The sequence below is a fragment of the Agelaius phoeniceus genome, chromosome 1 (assembly GCF_051311805.1).
Source record: "Agelaius phoeniceus isolate bAgePho1 chromosome 1, bAgePho1.hap1, whole genome shotgun sequence".
Taxonomy (NCBI): domain Eukaryota; kingdom Metazoa; phylum Chordata; class Aves; order Passeriformes; family Icteridae; genus Agelaius; species Agelaius phoeniceus.
Genome location: NC_135265.1, coordinates 14,963,350 through 14,989,206, shown reverse-complemented (window position 1 = coordinate 14,989,206; position 25,857 = coordinate 14,963,350). Strand labels below are relative to the sequence as shown.

The following is a 25,857-nucleotide window of genomic DNA, read 5'->3' as shown; positions in this document are numbered from 1 at the left end:
ATTCAGAGATTTATTCAAAAGGGAGCTCTGTGACTGAGCCATCTTCTGTTAACAGGGCACACTAGGAAATATTTTACAGTCTAGATCAGCTCACTGCTCAACAGTTTTACAGATGCAATTTCTTCCTCCTGAGATCTTTGCTTTTACAGTAACTGTACAGGCAGACTTAAATCATTACCTCCTTTCTGCTTTTTATATATATTTATAGATCAAAGCTATACATCGAGCTAAATTTTTTTTCTGTGAAATTATCCAGAAGTCGTGTGCAGCCTTGCATAACCACACTGCTCCATAAAAAACATCAGTTCAATAGCACTAAGAAAAAGCAGAATCAGCTATTACAGATACTGGTAAAGGAAAATGAGTCCCTGGAAAGGAAAGGAAGCCTACAAAAGTCTAGATGGCACAGAAATACTGGAAATTGATTAATCTGTCTCAACCAGAATGGGGGGGTCACCAAATCAGCAGACACCAAGTTTAAGAAAAGAGAGGCTCACAAAGCAAGTGATAACTCATGGTAATTCCTTTCCAACCAAGTTTACATGGATTCTGGAAACAACTATCCAAGCATGTGGATAAAAAGAGAGCTTTGAGCACCACCATACAGACAAGTGACACCACAGTCAGGAGAGCCCCAAACACAACACACCTGGAAAAGATTGTTGCATCACCACATATTATAGAGATAATAAATGGAATAAATGCACAAAAGTTCAAAGATTTTTCTCCTCTTTATTTAAACACAAATACATTTACAGCATGCAGGTAAGTTAAAACTATATGGCGTCTTCCCCAAACCAATTGTTTTAATGCATCTTAAGTGTACTGAAGTTAAATCAGATTCCACAGGTAGACTTGTCCTCATGTCAAATTTAGAGTTACACACAGTAGTGAGTCAGCATTTAAGTTATGTAAATAATTTAGTTGTTCACCAGAAATAAATATTATTTCACCAAGTTCCTATCCTAAACCATCTTTTAAAAATATGATCTAGAGGAACATAAAAATAAGAACCACTCAAAAACTGCAAGTTGAAATAGCAGTGTTGAACATTCCCTGTATAGATTGAATACTTTCATTTACAAAATACAGTAATTGTCCTGTCTGGCTGACCTATGACAGCCAAACCAGAAAGCACAGAAAGTTGTGTGGTTTTTTTCATTTTTTACATTTTAAGAGGCAGTTCTTGGTAAACTTCATAAAAGGTTTAAAATAAAAAAAAAGTTTAAATATAAAAAGGTGATGTACACTGAGCTACACACTAGTTCCTATTTAATCTAATTTTTTAAACACAGCAATTTTCAGCACCAAAACCCATGACAATTACCTACAGGAATGAAACCCCCATTCACAAGCATGAGAAAAAATCCTGCTTCATTTGAGTGTGTTGTTTTGTTTTTATGATTGCACATTGACAAATGAAGGCCTGAAAACCTGTAGTTAACATTGAGAAAGATGATGGACAGTGCTGATTCCATGATGAGAAATTTAATTCAAACTATGTTGTTTCTTTATTTTTTTCCCTCATTATGCTGCCTTCAACTGTGCTCTAAAACAACTACAAGTTTGGAGTGTTTGGTGGCTTTAGTGAAGAAAACTGTCTTAAAAGCTGAGAACTCCAAAATAGTGGGATTTCCAACTGATACACTCAACCTTTAAAAATCAAACTACTAAAAATTCAGACTACTGTAGATATAGAAAAAAAGTGGTTCAAAGTCTAAAATTTGACTATACTCCATCATAATATAAATATTTTGCCTATTTTAAAATATAAAAATTGAAAGTGATTTGCTGTCTGAACAGTCACAGAGTTTCTACCGTTTCCACAGTAACTGAATACCCAGCAAAAAACTCAAGCCAGAACAAAAAGTTTTATCAACCAGGTCTGAAACTCACTGAATTCTTCCAGCAACACTAAGTTTCTTCTTTCTTAAAGACCTGGTAACTAGCTAGTTTCTATACAGAAGAAGGTTGTCCTAAAAATTATAGTGGCTAAACCCTATGAATAAGTTAAGTAAATTATACTATAAAACTTTAAACCCTGGATTCAGCTCAGTGAGAGTACCAGAGCTCAAAACAAACAAACAAAACAAAACAGAAAAATCAAAACCCCACGTTTTGTTTTGTTAGCCACTTTACAGGACTTTATTGCAAAGAGAAGAAAAAATATTCAACAGCTACTACTTTGGACATTTCATATACCTACTTACAAATGAATTACAAATACAATTCAGGGTAGCACTTTATTTTATTGTTATTTTAAACACATGCCTCTGGCATTTCTGGATACATCAGTTTTAAAAAGTTGTGTCCTTTATTTATGTATCTGAATTCATTGGCCTGTTGCTGAAAAAGGCTTTTTAAATTGAAAATTAAAATTTTAGTCAAAAATTCCAGTACTGTATGTAGTGGAATATAAAGTTACAGTTTAGATTGCCTTCATTTCACTATTACAAAATAGTGAAAGTGAACCGTCACAGATACAGACAAATGGCCAGACAGGCCCATCAGAATGAAGCAGAATGTTTTCACTCCACCAGACCGTACTGTGTGCAGAACCAGGAACAGGACAGATGGGATAATCCATTGCCAAAGTCTTTGTTGTAAACTCAGGTTTGCTCTCATTTCTGTACAGTATTTAACTCTAAGTCACCCTGTGGCCGGGCACTGGGTGAGGTAACAGTTACAGAGCCCTGTTCTCGCCCAGCTCTTTAGGTCGGCGGTGCCTCGAGGCAGCCGTGTCAGCACTTCAGGATCCTCGCACTGTCCAAACACAGTCAGCTCCAACGCTCAATGCAGCATTCCAAAAGAACACTGTAATGAGAGTGCCGCCCTAATTCAGTGGGACATGTAGTGTTATGTGAAGTGGTAAAAATGAAAGTATACTTAAAACACTGTTGCACATTCTCTAAGACAATAAGATGTACACAAATTAAGCTAGAAAATTTGAACTAAGATTTTTGTCAACGTACATTCAGCTTGGCACAGTGCAGACTAAATTTAAGACATGAAAGACAAACTGTGTAATAAGCAGAGCTACACTTTAAGTAACATGTCATTTTTCAAGACGCCAAAATTGCACTCTAGTTGGTTTTTTTTTGGGAATCAGTTAGCAGAATTTGTAGAAGGGGGAAGAGCTGTACAGGCCAGGTATAATTTATACAATTTTCAAAAAATAATCCTACAGTCCCCAAAAGGAGAGATTATTGTCATGGAATGACTCCCTCTACACAATATCCAATCCTCCTCATGCTGCATTTACTTTTCAGCAACTGTAAATGAAAAAAAGAAAAAAATCACAGAGTTAAGACAAAAAAGCAAAGTTATTTGCATTTACAGTAGACCATATCACTATTTACATGGCCTTTAAGAGCCCAGTTCTTAAACCACTCAGATAAGTGCTAATAAAAAAACCACTTTAAAATAGGAAATCACACAGCACACAAAGCATTTAAGCAATGCTGTCTGCTACCAACGATTTTTCAGCACCACAAACTGACTAGGTATGCAATTTGGACTGCAATAATGGAGTAAACATTACAGACAGAAACCACCACTTAGAGCCCAGCTCCATTTCCCACGACTGTTGCTGCTATTCCTGGGTAGTGGCAACTCCTTGGTCATTCAAGGCAAATGTTATTCAAGGCTGAAGCACCCATCAGTTTAACCTCTAATTCACTAAGAGACATTTCTGAACAGAACCAGGTACCTTGACTAGTACTACAGCCCAGTTTTCTCTGAATTGGAGAGAAAGCTTTGAAAAGTTAATCAGCTAATGAAAACAAACAAACAGAAACAAGATTGACATAAGCTGTTCTGGAGCCCTTCAGAAGAGGAGCACCCAGATTTCAAGGACCTCACCCCATTTTAGATGTATTTCAAACTGAAGGTGCAGATAAGTAACTAAGGGAATGTCTACAAGACATTTATAGACACATTCAAAAGTAAAGATGACAACAGGGAATATAAAGTATAGCATTACTGTTAGGTGAACAATAGACAACCAACTATGAAGCAGATTTTAATTAAAAAGAGAGATGATTCAGTAAAGCAACTTAAACATATTAAATACCATGCAACATGTAATTACTTTAGAGATTAGAGAAAATAAATAACATGAAAAATATAGTAAATTTTATTTCACCATCAAATATTTTCCTGAAGAAAACCATATTTAAAAAGATACTAGCAAGCCAAAAGAATTGAAAATATCCAATCCTTTCTCAAACAGTGGCTACTGTCTTTGACTGGTAACCATCTCCAACAGATTGTTTCCACATTTTGTTCTACTCCTGCAGAACACCATCAGAACTACCATTTTACAGCAAACACACTTAAGAAGAAAAGCAGCAGCATCTTTAGTCAGGTGTACATTATACCATCCCACTGGCTCTAAAATTCTCTAAAAAGGAGACTGACTATTAATCTGACTATTTGAGTGGCTTTATGCCACAGAATGAACTGTAATAAACCTAACACAAAGTAGTTTGATCACACATTTTAAAAAAGCTACAAGACAAACTTACACTTTGTCTTGCCGTCCGCCTCCGCGCAGCACAACTGGCTGGCTGTTCTGAGTGAACGCACCTCCACCGCGAATTGCACTTGGATGAGTTGGAGAAGCTGCTGGATGCTGGCCAGGGCGGATAGGCTTAGCTGCACAACAAGAAATGGGACTTACAAATATACACACAACAGTACCTTGGATTATTCAAATTTACTGATATCATTAGCCAAATGCCATAGTCACAACTGAATGCACTTGGAATAAGAAAACGAGTTTAGAGGATGGCATTGTGAGAACGTAACAGATTAGTGTCAACTACAACAAACCCTGGAGAATAGACAAGGTTTTGCTTTTATTGTTCCCTGTTAAAGTTGCAAAGCTTCTGATAAGGATTATCTTCACAAGAATTATCTGTGCCACCTAATGCATTACCTTCAATGAATCCTTTTTTTTGGCAATAAGAACTCAAATAAGACACAACACTAAGGCAGCTTCCTGAGAGTTATGTATCAGTAAGGAATCATACTTGCTGTCCTTCCCACATCTACTTATTTATAAAGTCAATAGTTTCTCTCTCTGCAGGTGGTTCTGTGTACCAATACTCCACAGATAACACTGCTTCATCAACCTACCACCACACAAAAATAAAACTTGCTCTATAGCCAAAGTAAAAACCCAGCAGTTCTGACAGGTTGTTCATTAGCTGCATACACTTAATAAACTGTATTTTCAATCAGTTTTGCACTTAGCTCTTAACAGAACACACATAATGTATATGTATGACTTCACAAAGTTCTGTAATATTAAAGAGAAGCACTTAAAATTTCAGCAGGCAAAAAAGAACCTACAGGCAGCAGCTGCAGCAGAGAAACACTTCTCAATTACTGCCTTATAGGAAACTGATCTCCAGGAAGACATGACTAGTTCATCTAGACATTTAATCACAAGAGGCTGTGTACCTCAGATGAGCTCACCAGAGAATTGTTGTTTTCTTGGAGACCATTTGAGAGAAAATTAAGACACAAAAGCACCTGTCTGCAAGCTGTCACTTCATGTGACCAAAAAATTTTAACTATTTTGCAACAGCTCTTTGCAGACCTGCAGAATATGAGTAAAATTTAACTGCAACATTCATTTTAGTGACATTAACAATTAAGAGAAGTGTATTGCTGACTGAAGTGTTTCAGTTCTACAGCTGTAGTGTAATGTGCACAGTTAAGTTCTCCACAGGTCACACACTTTCTCCATCCTCAGCACTTGGCAGAGTAATGGCAGGTGGAAGAGCAAAGGAATATGACTATTCTGCCTCCACCCTCCCACCCATTTTTCTGTTATTTTCCCCTAGAGAGGGCTGTGGATACTCTACATTTTGGAACAAAGAACTGAAAAGGTAATTAAGGATCTTTGGATATTGTGGGTTTCTGTCTGCTCCTCCGCCCCTTAAGATCAGGTCAATTTTGTTGATATTGTTGTTGAAGGTGATGGCTTAATCTTTCTTGTTTCCTTGAAATACCTATTTAGTCTTAGAAATTGGAATGGAATTGGAATCATCTAAGAGATTAATAAGACTCACATGCAGTGTACTGTTTCCTCTGGGAAATATAACATATTCAGGCTAGAAATCTAGGTTGGTAAGCATTTTCCAAAGCCAAATAAAATAAATAAAAAGGCAAACAACCATAAAGTATCCCCTCCACATACAGTCTGTTAACCAAAATATAACTCACAGCAGAAAACAGATCACATTGATATGTGCAGTTTCAATGAGGGCTGAAAGATCACATATACACAAAAACAAAACAAAAAAAAAAAGGTAGGAGAGATGAAGCTTTGGGGCAGGGGATTCTTCACTCACCAATTTGTGCTGAATGTCCTCTTCTGGCCATATTCTTGGATCTCACAGCTTCCTTTATACGATCTACTTCTTGCTGGTAGCGCTTGCGATCACGAGAAGCGTTCTCTTTGGCCTCCTTCAGGGCAGACTCCAAAGCTTTAACCCTTTCAGCCGTAGCTCTGAGTCGCTTCTCCAGTTTAGGAAGTTCGCAGCGCAGATCAGCATTATCACGTACCAGCTACAAAACCAGAAGTGTTTATTTTTGTGCAATCTCCCTTCATAGGGAGAGCTAACCAAATACCCTCCTCACCCCTAAAGAGGCAAAGCAGTAGCCTTACTACATTAACTTTGCTTAGGCTTTTAGTAAATCTGTGGAGGTCAGTGACATTGAGACTGTCATTTGCAAAATCAGTTACTGTGGAAGAACCTGCTACCCACAGAGACACCTCTTACATCTGAGACAGGCAAGCAGCCCTCAGACTCATATATGCAGTCTAAACACAAACCTGGATCCCCTTCTGTTTAAATGCAGCTATTTTATTATACACCCACATGTACTTAAAACAGCTAATTAATTTATGTTACAAAATAATAGACTGAAGTTTTCCTGTATCAAGAGACACACTTAAGATGTAGAAGTATTTACCTATTTTATTACCAATAGACAGTTGCTTCTGTAATAATGGATCTGGAGTAGTTTCATTAAAATTTGAAATGAAGTCTCACTGTACCTGCTTGTGAACCTTTGTAAGCTGTTCAAGATTATTCTCAAGGAAGGAAATCTTCTGTTTCTGTGCAGCACTGCCTCCTGTATCATCTGAGTCGATCTCAGCACTCTGCAGGGGGAGGGAGACAGGAGGCTGAGAACAAATCTGAACTTCCATAGCCATAAAAATTAAACCAAATAAACATCAGCTCCTACCTTAGTTCTAAACTGAAATTCATGCAGCATTCCCAGAAACAACAAGTTTAGCTACAGCACCACATTACCTTTTTCACTCTAGTAGCCAGATCTTGAACAAACAGCTTCCGAAGATTGTGAAGAGTCTGAAGTTCTTTTGCCTACAATAAAGGACAAGAAATTAACACAACCCAAACAAACTCTGAAACAAAAAAAAAAAAAAAAAGACAAATATTGACATTTGCTTTGGAATATATTCTGACTACTTACCACAGTCTCTTCCAAACCCTTTAAATCTTGCCTCGCTTGTTCCCGTCTGTCCTGCATAACCCTAAAAGAGAATAAATTGTTCCTGAAATATCCTAGAAAAATCAGAAATTTTCTTTTAGAGGACTAGAGTAATTAACACTCTATGGTACAAATGAAAAAAGTATTTTGGCTGAAGTCTTAAATTAAAGATGGAACCAACAGATGACACTCAGAAATCTGTATGGCATGGGGGTGGTGGGATTGGGGGAGTTGCAAAAGGAAAAGAGGGATGTACTTCTAATATGGAATACAAACAAGTACATTCAGATGCATAAATTGTAAAAGTTTCTAGAATAGTAAAAGACAAGACTCTTAGAGTCCACTTTGGAGTGAATATTTGGGGAGATCTTATTCTACAAATGTTCTTAGCTGTGACCAGCTGAGATAAGGATCATGTGCCAGATTAAAAATTTTCTCTTTGTTTTCTTTAACACCTCACTCTCAACACATTGGCAAAACCAGCATCATAAACAACAATGTCAGAGTACAGGAATAGAACCTGATGATTATCTGTATACAGAGCTGCTGTCTTGCCAGTTACTGTGAAAGCATTTTCATCACAGGAAATGTTCTTTCTCAGAACTGTAAGTCAGTGCAGTTACCAAGATGACAGAATACAGGAAAGGAATGTGGATGTTTCTTTTTATGACCTGAGATTAGAATATAAAGTGAAAAAAATGAAGCATTCCTGTTAAGTAGTTAAAAAAACTTCTTTTCCTCTTGGAATTTCTCCTCACTCAGTCAGTTTCACTACTAGCTCACAGTTAAATGACCAAACATTTGATCTAATAAATTTGATCTAGTATTCTAAATAATCCCAATATCCTATCCATTTTCCAGGATAAATAGTTCCAGGCATCTCCTACAACTTCAAATGGAAACAATTAAAGTGAATAATCTGCTTTCTTCCTGATCTGTCATTTGCCATGCACATTTATGATATTCAGTGGAAAACAACTGGATTCAAAAAGTCTAGGGGAGGACACAGAATACAATTTTTAGAACTTCTTTGCAAATATTTTGAAGAGGAATGTTCCTATACAGCAGGTGCTTTAAAGTGGTCAGTACGAGATGTAGCTGAGCCTACAAACTGAAATAGAAAGCAGTAATGTGGTATGTATAGCAAATCTTACAAGAAAACCTATTGTAGTTAATGTAAGTTTTGTAATAATTGTGGTAGATAGATAAATCAAAATAAGATGGAATCACAAGATCAGAGTACTGTTAAAATTTTAGTCAATTAAACAGGACAAACAAACAAAAAGGTAAAAAAAAAAAATAGCAAGCATTGCTTCTTGGTGATCAGCACAGATGAGTCAGGTCCCTCTGATTACTTCAAATACCATGATAAAAACCCCTGTGTGTTTTAAACTTAGCCAAAAAGAACTTTTCAAAGAGTACTTTTAAGAATAATGTATTTTTAGCTTCTGTAAAGATAAGTTTGTATGCACCAGGAAGGGGTTACAACTGATACACTTAGAAAGATTTCCAGGAGTTTAAGGTCAGATTTCTAGAAGCTGAGAACTCTTTTCAAGTTTGACTGGATAGTACCTGCAAGTAGAATGTAATTCCACTTTTCCACTAACTTTCAAGTCTCTAATTCACTAACACATTGTATTTAGTTAATCAATGAAGCATGCAACTGTTTAATTTTAAGAATAAACCGATTAGAGCCACCTAACAAGTTAAATCACCTAAGAACCATAAAAAGATTAAGGGAACAGAAGAACCACAAAAAGAGTAAGGGGAATTGTTAGAAGACTCTTGCACTCTTACAGAATGCAATGCTTAGCTGCAAATTGGAAAGCTAATTCAATCCATAGCATAACAACAACAAAAAAAACCAGTTGTGGCCTTCATATCTGTCAGAGTTTTACTTCCTGTTTTAAGTATTCACGCAGTGCAAAGGTTTTAAAAAAGGTTCAAGAAGGCCTCCTTAACAAGCATGCTATAACTAGTGACATGCTCTATAACTAGTGACCTAATATGATGCACTGCATCCTATTATGTCACTAGTTATAGAGCAAGTGTCCCCACACACATTTGTTTCATGCATCACTTTTATTATCACTCACGTAAGCTCATGAAGTTTTCTGCTTTTCTCCTGATCAGTCGCTTTCAGTTTCTCATGCTCAACTCTCAGACGTTCCTGTTCAAGCATCATCTTCTGGTTTTGGCTGAACACAAAGTAAATATTTTATCAGCTGAAACTTTTGCCCATTCAGTAACAAAATGGAAGACAGGAGGACAGTTCTGGAGGAAACTCTCACCACTTCCTCCCACTGCACTCTGCTTCCGTACTTGCCCAGTCCAGAGACATTTGGCACCACTAAAATAAAGACAAGTACTTACTCTTGAAGCTCAGTGATGAGCTTCTCCTTTGCATCAACTTCATCTCTTAGGCTACTGATTTGTTTCTGATGTGTCTCACGATGGCTCTGAATTTGCTGCTCCACAGCTTGCTATTAGAAAAAACCAGAACATATTAAATGCTCTGAGTTACCACCAGGCTTCACTCTGGAGGGATTTTGGTTGTTGGGGTTTTCTTCTTTTTTAAGCAATGAAATTGACTTACCTTGACTTCATTTGCAGTTTGAACCTTATTTAAGTGCTCTTTCTCCATTTCATGGACCTTTTCTAGAAGGGATAGAGAACAAAAAAACCATTCAGCCAGGTCTCTACGCAATCAAATGGATGATGGCATTGACTTCCCTTCCCTTGCCAACACCTTACAATTTGGAAAAAGTCCCCTCCCACCACAAAAATTAATTAAATTAGTAACACCTTTAATCAATAACAGTTCTTTCAAGCAGCAAACATGTTTTACCATGGATTAATGCTACATGTTTAGTAGCAAAAAAGCCTTTCTATAGCTCTACCTTTCAACCTAAACAGAACAGAGCAATTCCCACTTTATATTTATCACTATATTGTTAAAATGGTGGTGGTGGGTGGGGTGTAGGGAGGCAAGTCCTACCCTGTGCTCGGAGTTGAACTAATTCTTCATTAAGGGAATCCACAGATTCTTCCAGCTGCCTCTTTTTCTGTTCCACATTCTGAAGATATTCAGTCAGTGACTTGATCTTGGCTTCATGCTTGTGGAATGAAAAGATTCATTTACTTTGGAACTAGGTACTATGGAATTACATCTGCATAAACAGTTCATACTTATTTTTTACACAACAAGTAACCTCATCTCAAAACAAAATGGCGCCAGCTAGACTCTTAAAAGAATATGACTACTCAAGTAGATCTGTAATGCAGCCTTTAAGACAATGTCTTTATTCTGGGTTGGAATGAAATACATTTTTGGCTGGGAGATGTTTTGAATGTTAAATACTAGCAGAGGCAAGAGAGGGCCACTGTATTTAGAAAATTGTCCTGAAATGTGCATCTCCTGATTTTAAAAGAGATGATTATCTGTATGAAAAGCAATATACAGAAATATTAAACTGCATGTCTAGATTACAGTTTTCAGAAGTGTTAGAATTCACATTACTTATCTTTTCTAACAATCACATTAAAAGGGCCTTTCTCACATTAGAAATAAATTTAATCTGCTATACAAACCTCTTGGAATTTTACTCTGTTATTACCTCTCCCACTTCCAGCCTGGAGCATTAGCAGGCAGAGTGCCCACTAGCCACTGCTTCTGTAAGACTTGTATTTGTAAAGAATCCTGTGATGGAGAACACACAGGCTCTAGTATTTAATACAAGTGCTACAAAAGCATTAGCAGGCTACAGATGAATTGCAGGAATTCTGACTTCCTGCCATGCAGAATTACTTAGAAGCATCCAATCTGATGACAGTACTAAGGAAACAGCTGAGTCTTATGGCTGTTCACTCAGTGTGCTTTGTTAGGTGCCAAAAAAACCCTGCAACTTTTTTTTTTCTCCTAATAGGTTAATGAATTTAATTTATAAAGAACACTGCACTGTAGAGAAATATTTACCTGTGAGATCCGGAGCTGGCAGGCAGCCAACTCCTTTTCATTTTCTTCCATTTTCTTATTGCTTTCAGCTTGTGTGCCTTCTAACTGTTTGCAACGTTTCACCATTGTTTTCACTTCTGATTTCATTTTGCTAATGTACAGCCTTGCAACTGTGAATTCCTCATCTATCATGCCAGTTCCCTCAGGCTGCTGAAAAGGGTGGAATAGCACATTTAGAAAGCTCACATAACAGAAGTGAACTAACAGTGTACTGGAGCATCTTAATGGCCAGGACACATCCCCAGCCTCAACTGACAGCCACAGAACTTAAGAGAGAAAAAAAACCAACAAACTTACATTTTGGTATTTAAGTTTTCTGATTGATTATTGAGAAGTTTGTACAAAGACAATGAGTTGCTTGAAGAAGTAAATGCAATTCACAATTTATTTCTAATACTGCTCAGAATGACTTACTGCAAGTCATTCTTGCCCTACAGCCATCTTCTAGACTTTTATTTCATGTCCTCATGCTGTCTTTAATGTAAGTATCATCCTGATTGTCACTGTAAGTCAGTATTAGATTTCCAAGACAATGCTGTTGATTAAGACCACTTCATACAGCAGTTTGATAACAAGAATGAGAACACTGCTTCAGAAAAAAATCATGCATGCTCTTCCTTGTCTGTGCATAATCAAATTCTGTCTGGGACCTGATTAAGTCACAATACAAGCAATGGAGAAGCTTATGTCCAAATTATTAATATAGATGAAGCTTCCTATGGTAGTGATTTTTACCATACTAAGAAAATGTCCCCACCTATCCACAATGCATGTGTTTAATACATGGCACTGAAAACAGCAGTGATTAACTCTTACCTTGACATCATTATTTCCTACTGCAATTCCAATCTCTGCAAGATCTTTTAGTAAGGAGGCCATCATTTCTGTTGCCCGTTTCTTCTGATGGTTGGTCATTTCTTTAAGTTTCTGAAGCTCTGCATCTATACTGGCTAAAGTGACCTATAGTAAAAGAAGTTACCTTTGATTAGCAAAACACACTCTTGCTCTTGGAACTAGTGTCATACTATTTACAGAGAACCAGCATTTCTTCTGAAAGAGCTAACAACTACTGGGGACAGAGACCTTCAACTCACAAAATCTTAAAATTCTGCAGCAAAATTAGTGTTAACACTGTTAAACAGCATTTAGAGTTATATACAATTAAATATTGCAGGGAATCACATTTATAGAAAAAGAGTAAATGGACAGCAAGTCCAACACTTTCCACCATATTTTGGTAAATTAAAACAATTTCACCTCTATCTGCAGAGCTCTTAACTCTTTCCTACTTGCAAATCAAAAAATGAGAATACTCTTCTTGTACTGATATTTTATGAGCACAACTTTTATTCTTGAGCACTTTTTCAGTTGGTTTGAGCTGCTGTGGTTGTAGTGGGTGCAGCTCAGCAGCTTGCACGCTCAAGAGTCTGCTATTAGTCTGCATCTGAGGCAGAGATGCCAAAGGATGGTTACTGCATGGGTTAGCAGTGCCAGATTGGGATGTCTTCAGTTTATGACACCTCTGAACAGTTGCTTTCTTGCAGATTGAGTTATTCATGACACTCACTGGATGTTAGTTATAATATCTAGAATCAGTACCTATAACTAAAAACTACATCAATAAAGCAAACAAGAAAAAAAAAACCACATCAAAAAACAAACCATACACTTCAGAATCATACACACAGAGCAAGCCTACCCCAAAAGACTTTAAATGCTGCTCATAAGACTCTGACTTCCATAATTCTCTGACTTTTGGCCAATCTTTAAGTGATGTAAGTTACCAGTTCAGAACACTCAGAAGATTAAAAAGAAGTTTCATGATCTTGTGAACTTCAGTTACATCACCAGTGCTCTCCCAAGTCAAATCTTACTAACTGAAAATTGGAAGACACAGCCACTAGAAGACTCAGACCCTCTTATCTTCAGTAACAGAGAAGAGTGAAACTTGTGTCATGGATATTGTCATGTCTGCAATGCCAGCAAACATGCTGATCCTTTCCATTAATTAGAATTTTAGGACAGTAGGTAGAGTATTAACTGCTTAACATAAAACTGACTGAGGTCTGCCAAATAACTGGCTACCAAAACTGCCAGTTCAGAAATGTAAGGAGGATGTCAGTTCAGGGCTGTAGGGATGTGCACAGTAGCCTGTGAGACTGATGCTGCATCTGTATTTTAAAAGGGTATCTTGTGGAATACATCCCCATCTACTCCTTTCAGAAAGTGAACCAAACTGCTTATTTTTGAAGGCATCAAAGTAAGTTATCTCACATTCCAAACACACAGCAGGCAAATACACATTCCTTTCAAGAGAAACTGCAGTATGCTCACTGCAACTTCAAGATTGGAAAAAGCAGATTCTTAAGTCAGGAGTTTCCCAACTGCACCAGAAAGACAAACAAAACCAGCATGATGTAATGAAAGTGTTCAGTTTTGACACCTAGGATATTTGTGAACACTCTGCAGGTAGTAAAATGTCACAGGCACTAAAAAGACAGGCACTATCAAGGTCAATAATCACCATACAATTTTTCTTAAGCTTACAGGCTTTAGATAATCATTCTCTGCAAAAATAAAGTAAGTTTTAGACTTAAGATCTCATTTTCCCTTGTGAAACACTTTCAAATGACTTTAAAAAAAACACAGGTAAGGCAAGAAAGTCACACTGAAGATTGTCAGTAATTTCTTATCCCAAATTCATACCGATTTTTGATTGAGTTCATCACTAAGCAGTTCATATTCCTTTGCCTTATCTTCTACTTCCTGAGACTTCTGATCATAGTTGACAGCTAATTCTTCAAGGGCTTGTAGCACCTCTTTCACTTCCTCTTTAGAAGCATCATTTTCAGCCTGAAGACGATTCAACTCTGCTTGCAGGTTGTCTTGGTCCCGTCTGGTTGATGCCAGAAGCTGCAACATTGACAGAGGTTTAATAAAAATACAATAAATAATCATTAAGAAAACTCCACACATACCTTGAATTTTATTAATGCTTTCAGCTGCTACAATAGCTTGTAGCACTACATTCTACATTCCTAGTGACTAGCTTCATGCAATAAGGATACCAAGAACAGAATATAATGAAAAACTAAATTCACCACCTATATTCACAGTTCTTTAAGTTTTTAATTATCCTACAAATGGAAGTGATTATAAGTGAAGACATATAGGAGTAGCAACCAGAAATGCACATGGAATATTCTCAAGTTCTCAAAAAAGCCACTGAACACTACTCATGAGTCTGGAATGCTCAATAGTCTAGGGACTAAACTTCAGCATTTTAACACTGTTAGCTGCTGAAGAATAACTAGACAAAGGGTACAATTGCTAAAAAAGCAGATTTATTTATTTAAATTAGATTAAACAGTAGCTTCATGTGCATACAAATAATTTGAATATTCTAGCAAGTATGGTGTGAATTAACACATAGATGCTTCCTTTTTCATTATGGGCCTATACATTTCCCTCCTCTCCCTTCTCTCTCTGTACAGCAACTGACCAGAAGGAAACCTTAGAACAGATTTCTTACATTAAATCAAGTTACCTTCAGTTTTGACAACCTGCTAACTCTGCATAGGGAAGACAACTGTCTTTGAATTAAATACTTTAATTTTTTCAATCTTCATGGATATTTAAGATCCAAGTAAAGCTGGTTTAAGTTTGGCCATCAGCACAGTGTAGGTGGGAGGAAGGAACAGGCAAAGCATTTAGATAAGGCATAAAAGAGAACTATAGTGCAGCAGTAAGCTTTCATTCTACTCCCTGGTCATAAACTGTGACCTATTCCAAATACCACCAATTTCTTTAATGGAAAGACAATGAAAATAAAATATAGATGCAAGAGCAAAAGTCACCTCTTCCTGATCCAACATTTGTGTCTTCAGTTTTTCTACTAGTTGACTCTGCTGATTAATTTCTTCATCCTGTAGTTGAAATAAGACTGTGTTCATTAAACTGACAAATACCACTCAAAAAAACTAATCTACAAGACAGCAGACATTATGTATCTAACTTTTCTCTATTCCAAGATAATTACACAAAAAGCAGTAAAAGTAAAAAACAATTCTTTTAACTAGTTGATCTATTAGGCTCTTAACCTGGCATGTATGTGCAATACACCATGCTTCAGAAACAAAAGTCTTATATCTGTGCTTTTGCAAGCTTTCTCCAAGTTGTTCTAAGGAACAATTAACTGTTAATGAAAATATTTTCTTTATTCAAATACAGTACTACTGCTTACATTTGAGATTTTTTATTTCAAATAAAATATCCAAAACATGAAAAGAAAAAAATTTTGTCTTCAAATTACTCATTTTCCCACATTCATTGTTCTCCAGCTAACAAACAATACTCCTTTAGCACCAGAAAAGGCAACTCTGATTTCTCTTAATCAGAATTAAGAGGAAGTACTCTCAGCAAATACTTAAACAAGCTGAGCTAACAAATGAATACTGGCAAATTAAACACAGAATCACAGAATAAGCTGAGCTGGAAGAGACCCATGAGGATCATCAAGCCCAAGTCTCAGCCCTGTACAGGACACCCTGAGAGTCACCCCCTGTGCCCAAGAGCATTGTCCAAAGGCTTCTGGAACTCTGTCAGGTTTGGTGTTGTGACCACTTCACGGGGGAGCCTGTTTCAGTGCTCAACCTCCCTCTGGATGAAGGACCTTTTCTAATATCCCACCTAAACCTCCCCTGACACAACTTCAGGCCATTCCCTCAGGTCACAAGAGTGAAGAGATCTGTACCTGCCCCTTGGCTTCTCCTCCTGAGAATGATGAAGATACATTATACAATAATATAGTTCAAGACATATTTTCAACAGATCTTACATTAAGAAAGAATGCTATACCTTGTCATCCAGTTGTTTGTAAAGCTTGGCAATTTCTTCCTCACATTTCCTTCTCTCAGCATCAGTGAAATTGCCAGTTACTCCAATTGTGGTAGCTGGTTTATCATTAATAACAGTAATATCCTTGTCCACTGCAAAAGCTTCTAAGTTGGCCTTCTCCTTGTCAAACTGTTCATCAACTGGTACAGTCTCCCCTTAAAAGTAAACTTAATTTTAGTACAGTTATTCGTGACATATTTCCCAAAAAATTACCCTTGAGAAGTATTCCATATTTCCTACTAACAGTTTTACACAGTTAATAAGCAACTGAGTTCAGCTGATTATTTGGTAAAAAAACTCCAAACAAACAAAAAAAACCCCCACTAGATCATCCAAACTATATCCTGCTTACTACAAAACATCATATTTCACCCATTTACTCTGCTATGAGCTCCAAACTACACATCAAACCTTATCTTCTAGAAAGTCACCTAACTTTCCCAGAAGACACAAAACTCTCTGTCTCCCTTGGCACTGTTTTACTAGGTAGCCACATTTACTTTTACATTGCTCTGCTTCTAATGTAAAATCTTTTCAGTTACACTTTTATCCTTTCATGTTCATAAAGATTTTTCTGATGAGAACACTAACTGCACAGAGAAGAAGACAGAACATGCCAAGGCACTTCTCTAGTAAATGAAACTAAATTTCTTAGTGCTTTAGTCAAAACATTTCATGCAGTCCTTGGAAGGTATAGACTCTTTCCAACACTCCAGTATCTCATGTTAAGTATAGTTCTTTCAGAATATTTACATTTCAGGTGTGGCCTCATACCAGCTCTATGAAACAATAAAAAAACCCCAACAAAAACAAACAAAAAACCCCCCTACTTCCTACCAAACCTATTTCAGCAAACCCATTTTTTTTAGATTTTTATCAGGATGTGGTGCAGTTGTCAGATTTCAAAATCACCTTCTACAGCTGCAAAACTCCAAAGTATATCTGCATGACCTATGTTCTCTTTTCTTGAATTTATGGCTTCACTATTAGCCTGCATTTTGCCAGCAACTTGAACTGATAAGAAGTTAATCATTCAGGAAGAATTAACAGGCACATATTTGGTACTGTCAGCACCTTTGGGGTTTGTGTGGGTTTTTTGCCTAGTCACACGTTTTGAGTTTTAAATGAGGGCAGATCTTGTAATATTGTTTTGAATCACAAAACCAAAACAGGGGAAACATTTTACTTAGTTTCTGCACTTACAAATAATATCAGTTTTTTGTCCCCCAAATTAATTTTTTTACAATGTAAGTAACTCTAGCCTGCTAGAAAACTAAGTGTTGAACAATCTAACAGGAATACACTTTCAGACATTTTTGTCATAACACGATTATTAGAAGTTATTTCAGTTGCAATAAAGTGAAAAAAATCATGCTCCAAAGCTGACTCACTCCCATAGCTTTAACATCCTTATTACTGCCTCAAATAGTGCTCTTAGCTATTTCTGGTAGCCTAAAGACTAACTCAGTGTGTGTTGTCTTGCCTAAAGTTTGCAGAATAATAATAAAACTGCTTCTCACCATTCCTCCATCTGTTGAGCTCATTTTCCAGCCACTGTATGGTGTTACGCAGAGTCTTGTTTTTCTCTTTTTCCTTCTCATACTTTTTCTTCCACTGTTCTGCAGTGAGCTCCACATTGACACAGACTGTGTTCTTAATGGTCTTTGCTCTACACAGAGAAAGCAAAAAGCTCTGAAATGTCATTTTTAAAGAAAGGAATTAAAGGTTACTAAATAACACGTTCACATATCACTAGCAAAAACATAAACATTCCCATCTCTTCCAAAACCTTATTTCTATTCCCTGTCAAGTTACTATTCTTCTAACTGGATTGACACAATTGTCAAAAGACAGAGCAACACAACTTTTGGAAAGCTGAGAAATCTCAAACTGATTGAGTTGGATTGAGTTGGTAAGCTGCATACCTTCATCTGAAAGAATTGAGGTCAGGACAGTTGTACACAGTTTTGAACAAAGAACAGTATTCCTCATCTAGCAAACACTGTCCAATGGAGAGGACACTTCTAGCATGCAAACCATCTGGCTTATCTATGAAACAGCTCATTTCAACCAAAAGCAAAATCTTGGGGACACATTACTACTAAAAGAGATATGCTTTTCTACTATATTATATGATTATTACATAGCCTTAAGTTACTACAGCTGAGGGCTTCAGCACAAATTTGATATCCCTATTTAGTTGAATTATTATACTGGGCTAACGATAGCGGCTGAGACAGGAATGCACTCTGTTAACTCCTGAAAACATCAAGAGCACAAGGCAGTGAAGCTACATAGCTGCAGCTGGAAGACACTTTCCAGTAGCTCATTCACTAAATGATAAAAGGAAAAGACCTCCTCCTTCTAAAAGGAAACCCAAAGCCTCCACTGCTGCAGAATGCAGTCATTACTCCACACTCACTGACTACTCACATTCTGCCAGATTTCTAATCTGGTCTATTTTCCGTAATACAAAACTTCTCAGAGGAGGCCAGTAGGAAACTCTCTTGTTGGACTGAAGTGGCAGAGGTACACTAACATCAGATGGACTAGCAAAACACTGACTGGTTTTGGAATGTGCTCCACTAAATGGTGTGATTTAATCTAGTGGTCAGGAACTGGAGTATAACAAGGCAGCAACAGTAACACAATGGAAAATAAAAACTACCTAACAAAGTACTTAATTGGAAATGAGTATGTATAAATTCAGTTACAAATGACAGAGGAATTCACAAGAATCATTTCAAAGTTTACTGGAGTGTTAGATACAGACCAGAGAACAGGCTCTCCTGGCAAATAAAGCATTCAACTTACCAGGGGAGAGCTCCTTTCTACCTTCTTCCTACCTACTTTAGGGAGGGCAGGGGACAGGGAAGTACTTATAGCCCTTCAAGATTATACATTAAGCCACAATTTGAAACAAATTATATGCTTCTCCTGAAAATACAGTCTTCAGGATCCTGGTTTAAGGATTAATATATATTATGAGACAAAACAGATCACAACACTTAGGCACATATACACTGAAGAATTACAGAAAGTAAGTAAACATTCTAATTAATTTGGTTCAGGAATCTTAATAGAGCAACTTATTTCTCATTGTACGTTTATTCCTTTTAAGTCATGTACTCACCTTTGGCCAAACAGAAGAGTAGATTTAGTTTCAGATTCATTGTAAGAAGATGGAGAACAGCAAATAACAATAGTGGTTCTGCAATTACCCCCTAGTGAATCTTGAAGGATTCTGGTCATTTTGCTATCACGATATGGAACATATGTCTACCAAGGAAGAGGTTAAATGATCAGTCACGGGTTTTCAGACACATTTAATTTGCTGAAATATGAACTACACTTTTGCTAGGTATGACCTAATTAGAAAGACATTAAATTCTACTTTAATTCATTAATCATAAGACTGAAGATGCATGGGATGACAAAATTGTATTTCTAGGTTTGGTAACCTTTAGAGCACAAGGAAACTTTCAGTAAGATGCTCAGGTCCCTCAGCATTAAATGTGTAACTTCCTAATCTTTACTGTCAATACAGTACAAGAGTAATGGCCACCTGCAATGCACTGGCTCATATCACTGAGATTGGTAAGAATTTCTGCACAGTATGTTCAGAGATGCAAGCTTTTAACCTTTAAGTAAAAAAAGATGAAAGAGAACACTTACACTGCTTTCAGCCAGGGCTGAGATGACATTTCCAAGAGCAGACAAAGACTTGTTGATGTTCTTGGCCTCATCCAGCACAGCACCTTCTGCTCCAGTTTTACTAACCTATACAATATTTCAGGACATTACTATATGCATCTTCAAAACATACCTTCAAAATTTAAGAGAAAACTTATGTAATTTCCCCACTTATAAGTCAGTCTCCCTGACTTTATGAGGTACACATAAGCCGACTCTTAGTCAGACTTTCCCCAATTCATTATCAATTTCTCATTCAAGACTCAGTGTCTGAAGACATTTCTCATGTTTTTAACTGAAGTGAATATTCCCCCTGCAAAGTACACCTTTTTGTAGCAGAAAAATGTGTAGTTAATAACTTCTGTCAAATTAACAACTTCAGAAGTTTTCTGAAGTCTGTAAAAAAGATTAATTACTTAAAATAAGCATTATGAATAGTTTGTCCAGAGATCATCCTTAAAACCAAACTACCTCTCCCCTTAAAAAACCCTAACAAAACAAACCATAAAACCCAAACCACATACCACTACTACCCCTTGAAAACGGAGCAGAAAATCTTCACAAGCATGAATTGTGAGAACAGATTTTAGAGGCAGAATCTGACCTACATGAGTGCTCTAGGAGCTTAAGTAGGTAGCAGAAACATGAAAAAAATCTGACCTGATGCCATTCTATCTACCTTGCATCTTTTGTCTCTAGGGCTGAATTTGACTTACAGTTCTATAACTCTCCCTTTACTATTTCCACCAAGCTGTGACCATGACTCCAATGAAACAATTCTACTTTCCTGTGTATAAACCAATACAAGCCATTAGAAAACTCCACATATTTCAAAGGGACTGAGGAAATGCACCAATGTAAAGTTTGAAACAAACACTGAAAGGAACTACAGAGAAAGAAGACCTGCAACCCAGCTCTCTTCTTTAAAAGAAAAAAAAAGACTCTGACTAAAGAAACACATTTCAGATTAAATATAGGATCAGAGACAACAATAAGGTCATAGAAGAATGATGTAAGGAAAAACAACAGCAAGCCTGGAAGTAAAGACAGGGATAAACCCAGAAGCAAAGATGAAAAGAATGTCAGAAATCCAGCTCTTAGAAGACTAATTACAGTATGTATTTCCTTCTGTGCTTTAAGCTACTGATAAAGGAAAGCAAGCTGTCAACCAGTGTTAATCAGATCTTAAAATTAAGAAACTTGGTATCACTACGTAAGAAAATCCAGATATTCCATAACCATAAAACTTGATTCCTGTACCTGGCTAACACACACATCCTCAGATACTGAAACTGAACTTTACCCTCTTTCCCCACCCTAGTCTAGATTTACAAATGTCACTTGCAGAAATGTGGATCAGCTTAAAGCATCTAACAGCCAAGCCAGCCTAGGATTCAGAAACCATATTTCAACATCAAAATTGACACACCTCAGAGACGACAACTGAACCATGTAAAATACTTGACTGTAAAGAAAAACAATTTCAGAGCAGAAAGAAAAACTTATAATTACCTTCTCACTACCTGCCAAGTCCACAAGGTAAAGTTTTCCACTTAGTTTCTGTTCTGTTTGAGTATTCTCTTGTTTTACATTAATAAGAAAAATACTATGACTTCGGGAGCTGTGTTCATTCATATCTATAAATCAAAATAAACACATCAAAAAGATTTGTACAATCAGTCTCACTTAAAACAACACCTCCCCACAGTGCAGCAAGAGATCCAAAGCTAATGAAGCTGTATAGTGTAATGTCTCAATGACAGCAGACCTAGAGGCAGCAAAACCAATGGTATCATCTAATTGGGTAAGAAAGATCCAGTTTTCCCTTGGGTTCCTATTAATATCACATAAGTTCACTTATCAGGTTTGCTGGCTTGTCAACCATGGATTTCACACATTAATTTATTAGAACAGAAAGTATATTTAGTTCTTGATAGAAGAGTCTTTTGAAGACTTCCAGTGTACCCATTTTATCCTTCTCTGAAAATTTCAACTGGCCACAGCCTTTCATTCCTGCCTTGTGCTGCCCCCTCTGCTGTGAAACATCAAGAGAAAACAAGACGTGTTGAATTTAAAGTATTATTTTAATCCAGTAACAAAATTTAATCTAAATGAGAACATCAGGCCACTTCTTCTTCCTTTTAAGTATAAATCTCTCACAGTTCTAAAAGTACCAGCTTACTGATGTTAATGAAGCACAGAACACAAAATATTCTATCCAAATTTTCTTAGTGCAGTCCCCACTTGAACCTTTTTACTTAGGAGCAATGAAGCAAAACCACAAGACTGAAACATTCCTTAAAAGGAACATATTATTTTTGGTTTTGATCCTTAACCTAAGAAATGAGAAGAAAATGCTTATATTTTCTAATGACTGTAGAATCTCTTCCTGAATAAAGAACTAAACACAGGAAGATTGTGAAACATCCTGAAATTGGCTCTGAGACTTCTGACAGTCACCTCAGTTGCTAAGAGCTCAAGTCTTACTCTGCATGCACCTACATCTTCCCTTGTCTTCTCTAACCCCTCTGTCATTTCCAAATCCTGCTTTTTGTGGGAATTTGGAGACCTATGGCATGGCTCCTTGCAACTCAATTGCATGCTACAGCCAAAAATCTTGGGATGCTGTTTAAATCTGCAGCAGGTCTGAATTCTGATCAGCTGCTCTTGGAATATGCAACAGAATGATCAAACTGTGGATGAACCACACTTACAGATTTCTAGGTTAAGTGAAAGAAATTCCACAAACTGGGATTTTGCACTATTCCTAAAGCAGAACTACACCTTTTTCTCCAGTGATGCATAGTTCCTCACTGATGACTTACTTTCTCTTCTCAATCCCAGTCTAAGCAACATGATCTAACCAGAAATGGACTGAAATTATTGTTTATGAAAGACATACTGAAACTGCTTATGCCAGACCCTTTCAAACACCTGAATTATTTAGCTCACTATCTGTGCCTCCCCTCCTTTTTTAAGGCATACAAATAGATAAATCACTGAAAGGAAACAGAAGATGATACTTACTTGTAACTGCTACATGTCGATTTGATTTTCCTTCATCTATAGTATCCATAACTTCTTCTGGACTACATACAAACCGCTCTGTGCAACCCTTTGGAAAAAAAAAACGGGGATTGTGAAAAATAACACCACACAAATAAGGCACAAGTAAATGGTGCACACTAGAGGAGTGCAAGATGAAAATACATCAGACTGATGCTCACCTTTACATAGGGAACTCTATTTTTGTCCTCATGAACAGAAAGATTGGTCTTTGAAACTGGAAGAGAAAACATTTCAAAGCTAAGGCAAAACTGAATGAGAGCACTGCATACAACACATGCTCGAGTCATAAATGTTACCTGTCAGCAACACCTGACAAAAACTTAACATACAAGAAAGCACCACCACTGCAGCTTTAGTAGTACCATATAGATGAGCTCCATGCTTTCCCATTGTGATGTACTTTTATCATGCAAAGTTATTAGGATAATGAATACCTAAATAACATAAGGGGTTTTTTAATACGTCCCTCCAGAATAATTTATTTTATATGTTCAACACAAATAAAAGTCTTACCATCCAAAAGGTCCCTTATTTTATCCAAGTATATTTCAAAATATGACACCTAGAAGTAAGAAGAGGAAAAGGGATACATTAGAAGGCAAAAATGCTTTGCTTCTTGATCACAAGGATTCAGCATGATTACTATGATCTCCCACATAACAGTACATCCGGCTCAGTTCTTAAGCCTGAATTAAAATGTATCTTTAAGAAGAAACTGTTTTGATCAGAGGTTTCAATCACTATTAGCACTGCCACAGGTTATCAGCATAGATTCCATCAATGTTGAATGGAACAAAATGAAAGTTTTAACATAATTATTCTTTAGGAAAATCAATTACTTCAGTAATAACCCAGGTTATCAGGTTTCCAAGTTACAGTCATTTGAAACAGATATAGAATATCCATTTACACACAGACTACCTTCGAGTTCTAATACAGATTAAAGTAAAAATGAATAAAAGTTTACCTTAATATGAAACTCAAGATTCTCATCCATGGAGTAAATATAATTAAAAATATCTTGCACTATTCTTGGAATAATGCCCATTCCATCTGGGTCATGAAGTTTCCCCTTAACAGAAAAAGGTAGAATATAACAAAAAAATCATACTCAATCCAGCATTACAAACAGTATTCAAACAAAAGACATCTAGTTCAGTTTAACTGACAAAATACTGACAGGTATAATGCACTTACTCCATGAAGTAAAGTGAGCCCCACAGTTCCCCAAAAGTGAAAAGTTCCACTGGTCCCCAAAAGCAAAAAGAACAGCCTCAGAACTCTCCCAAACTACAACAACGGAAATGATGCTATTGATATTATTCCTGTGTTTCTCATCCTGCTACTGAATGTGAAAAAACCCCCACACTGCCATTCTCAGTCCTAAAAAAATAATGGGCTATCAAAATGTTGCAAGAAGAAAACAAGCTGACATCTTATTTCTACAAAGCAAAGACTATTGTGATGAAAAGACATGACAGTGACAGTAAGAGAAAATTATTTTAACATTCTTACTTCCATAGTGTGTGTCTTTCCAGATGATGTTTGCCCATAAGCAAATATTGTACCATTGTATCCCTCAAGTACATCTAAAGGGAAAGAGTATTTTCATTAGTGTTCATTTCCTTCTTCTAAAGATAAGTTGAATTAAATAGAATTCAAGCAAGCAGGTCCCAAAATACCCAGCAAGGTAAATCACTCAGTGTCTGGGAACCTTGTGCTAGAGTTAGGGGGAGGGAGGTGTTCCTCCCTAAATCTTTTAATGCATTGTGCCATCACTGATGGTGTCTTAGAAGTTCCTGTTTCTTCAGCAAGAAAAATCAGGACTTCACATTTAGGAACAAAAAGGAAATCAATACAATTGCCAGGCTGAACAGATGGTCTTTGATATCTCAGAAGAAACCAAACAGGAGAACACCATCATATTTTCTGCCTTCAGGAAAGTTCATGGGCAATGCCCTAAGTGTCCAACATCTTACTGTTAGGCCATAAGCTTCTATTTCAAATTATGAATGAACCAAGCAAAGTTTTAGATTGAGGGGTGAGGGGCTAGTGGGCTGGCCTGTTTATGTGTAAATTACTCTAGAATCACATCCTGCAAGCAAACTTTTATTTTCCCAAAACAAGCACGAGGAGAGACTCCAGACGGGGAGGTCTTTGCCACTCCACCATACCTGTAAATCCATTTGTCTCACCACTAGAGCTCATCTGCCACTTGATGCAGCACAGGTGAGAAATGCGACACAGAGCTCAGAGGCTTACATGGAGAAAAGGGGCAGCATTACAATTCTTAGCTAAATTCAGTTTTCAAGGAGCAACCTTCTGATCTGAGCCTGATTATTATTTAAGTCATTAAATGGTTAAATACTTGCAGCAGCATGAATTTCCCACAGCAATTTACTTTTCTAATGATGAAAAACACAGTATATTCACCCAATATTCTGTTGGTATTAATTAATAGTTGGTATTTCAGGGATTTCTGACAAGGCTTTATGAAACCTTTGAAAGTTGGGTCAATTAGAATTTATTTATGCCTTCAAGAAATGAATCAATTTGATTATCAGGGAACTAGCTAATTGCTTACTACAAAAATTTACAGTGGCATATCCTTCTTTGTGACAAGACTTGATTTTCTGAAGGTACTAGGCCAAATC

At 36.8% G+C, this 25,857-nt stretch overlaps 1 protein-coding gene across 2 annotated transcripts in view; it reads right to left on the bottom strand.

Moving 5' to 3' along the window:
- Nucleotides 1-712: 712 nt before the first annotated feature.
- Nucleotides 713-25,857, bottom strand: part of KIF5B (kinesin family member 5B) — a 33,381-nt gene continuing 8,236 nt past the window's right edge. Inside the window, exons 3-26 of one of the 2 annotated variants that reach the window (XM_054650093.2) lie at nucleotides 24,719-24,792; nucleotides 24,171-24,275; nucleotides 23,717-23,765; nucleotides 23,362-23,417; nucleotides 23,162-23,249; nucleotides 21,647-21,771; nucleotides 20,117-20,221; nucleotides 19,575-19,720; nucleotides 17,962-18,110; nucleotides 16,403-16,596; nucleotides 15,403-15,471; nucleotides 14,252-14,458; nucleotides 12,362-12,505; nucleotides 11,507-11,692; nucleotides 10,529-10,646; nucleotides 10,127-10,188; nucleotides 9,904-10,013; nucleotides 9,627-9,728; nucleotides 7,513-7,573; nucleotides 7,332-7,403; nucleotides 7,073-7,177; nucleotides 6,363-6,579; nucleotides 4,527-4,656; nucleotides 713-3,272 (exon numbers count right to left, since the gene is read on the bottom strand). In XM_054650093.2, the coding sequence (XP_054506068.1) occupies nucleotides 3,266-3,272; nucleotides 4,527-4,656; nucleotides 6,363-6,579; nucleotides 7,073-7,177; nucleotides 7,332-7,403; nucleotides 7,513-7,573; nucleotides 9,627-9,728; nucleotides 9,904-10,013; nucleotides 10,127-10,188; nucleotides 10,529-10,646; nucleotides 11,507-11,692; nucleotides 12,362-12,505; nucleotides 14,252-14,458; nucleotides 15,403-15,471; nucleotides 16,403-16,596; nucleotides 17,962-18,110; nucleotides 19,575-19,720; nucleotides 20,117-20,221; nucleotides 21,647-21,771; nucleotides 23,162-23,249; nucleotides 23,362-23,417; nucleotides 23,717-23,765; nucleotides 24,171-24,275; nucleotides 24,719-24,792 (2,681 nt within the window). In that variant the 3' untranslated portion in view covers nucleotides 713-3,265. Of the gene's footprint in view, nucleotides 3,273-4,526; nucleotides 4,657-6,362; nucleotides 6,580-7,072; nucleotides 7,178-7,331; nucleotides 7,404-7,512; nucleotides 7,574-9,626; nucleotides 9,729-9,903; nucleotides 10,014-10,126; nucleotides 10,189-10,528; nucleotides 10,647-11,506; nucleotides 11,696-12,361; nucleotides 12,506-14,251; nucleotides 14,459-15,402; nucleotides 15,472-16,402; nucleotides 16,597-17,961; nucleotides 18,111-19,574; nucleotides 19,721-20,116; nucleotides 20,222-21,646; nucleotides 21,772-23,161; nucleotides 23,250-23,361; nucleotides 23,418-23,716; nucleotides 23,766-24,170; nucleotides 24,276-24,718; nucleotides 24,793-25,857 lie in introns of both variants that reach the window. The other variant, XM_054650085.2, reaches the window with a different exon arrangement.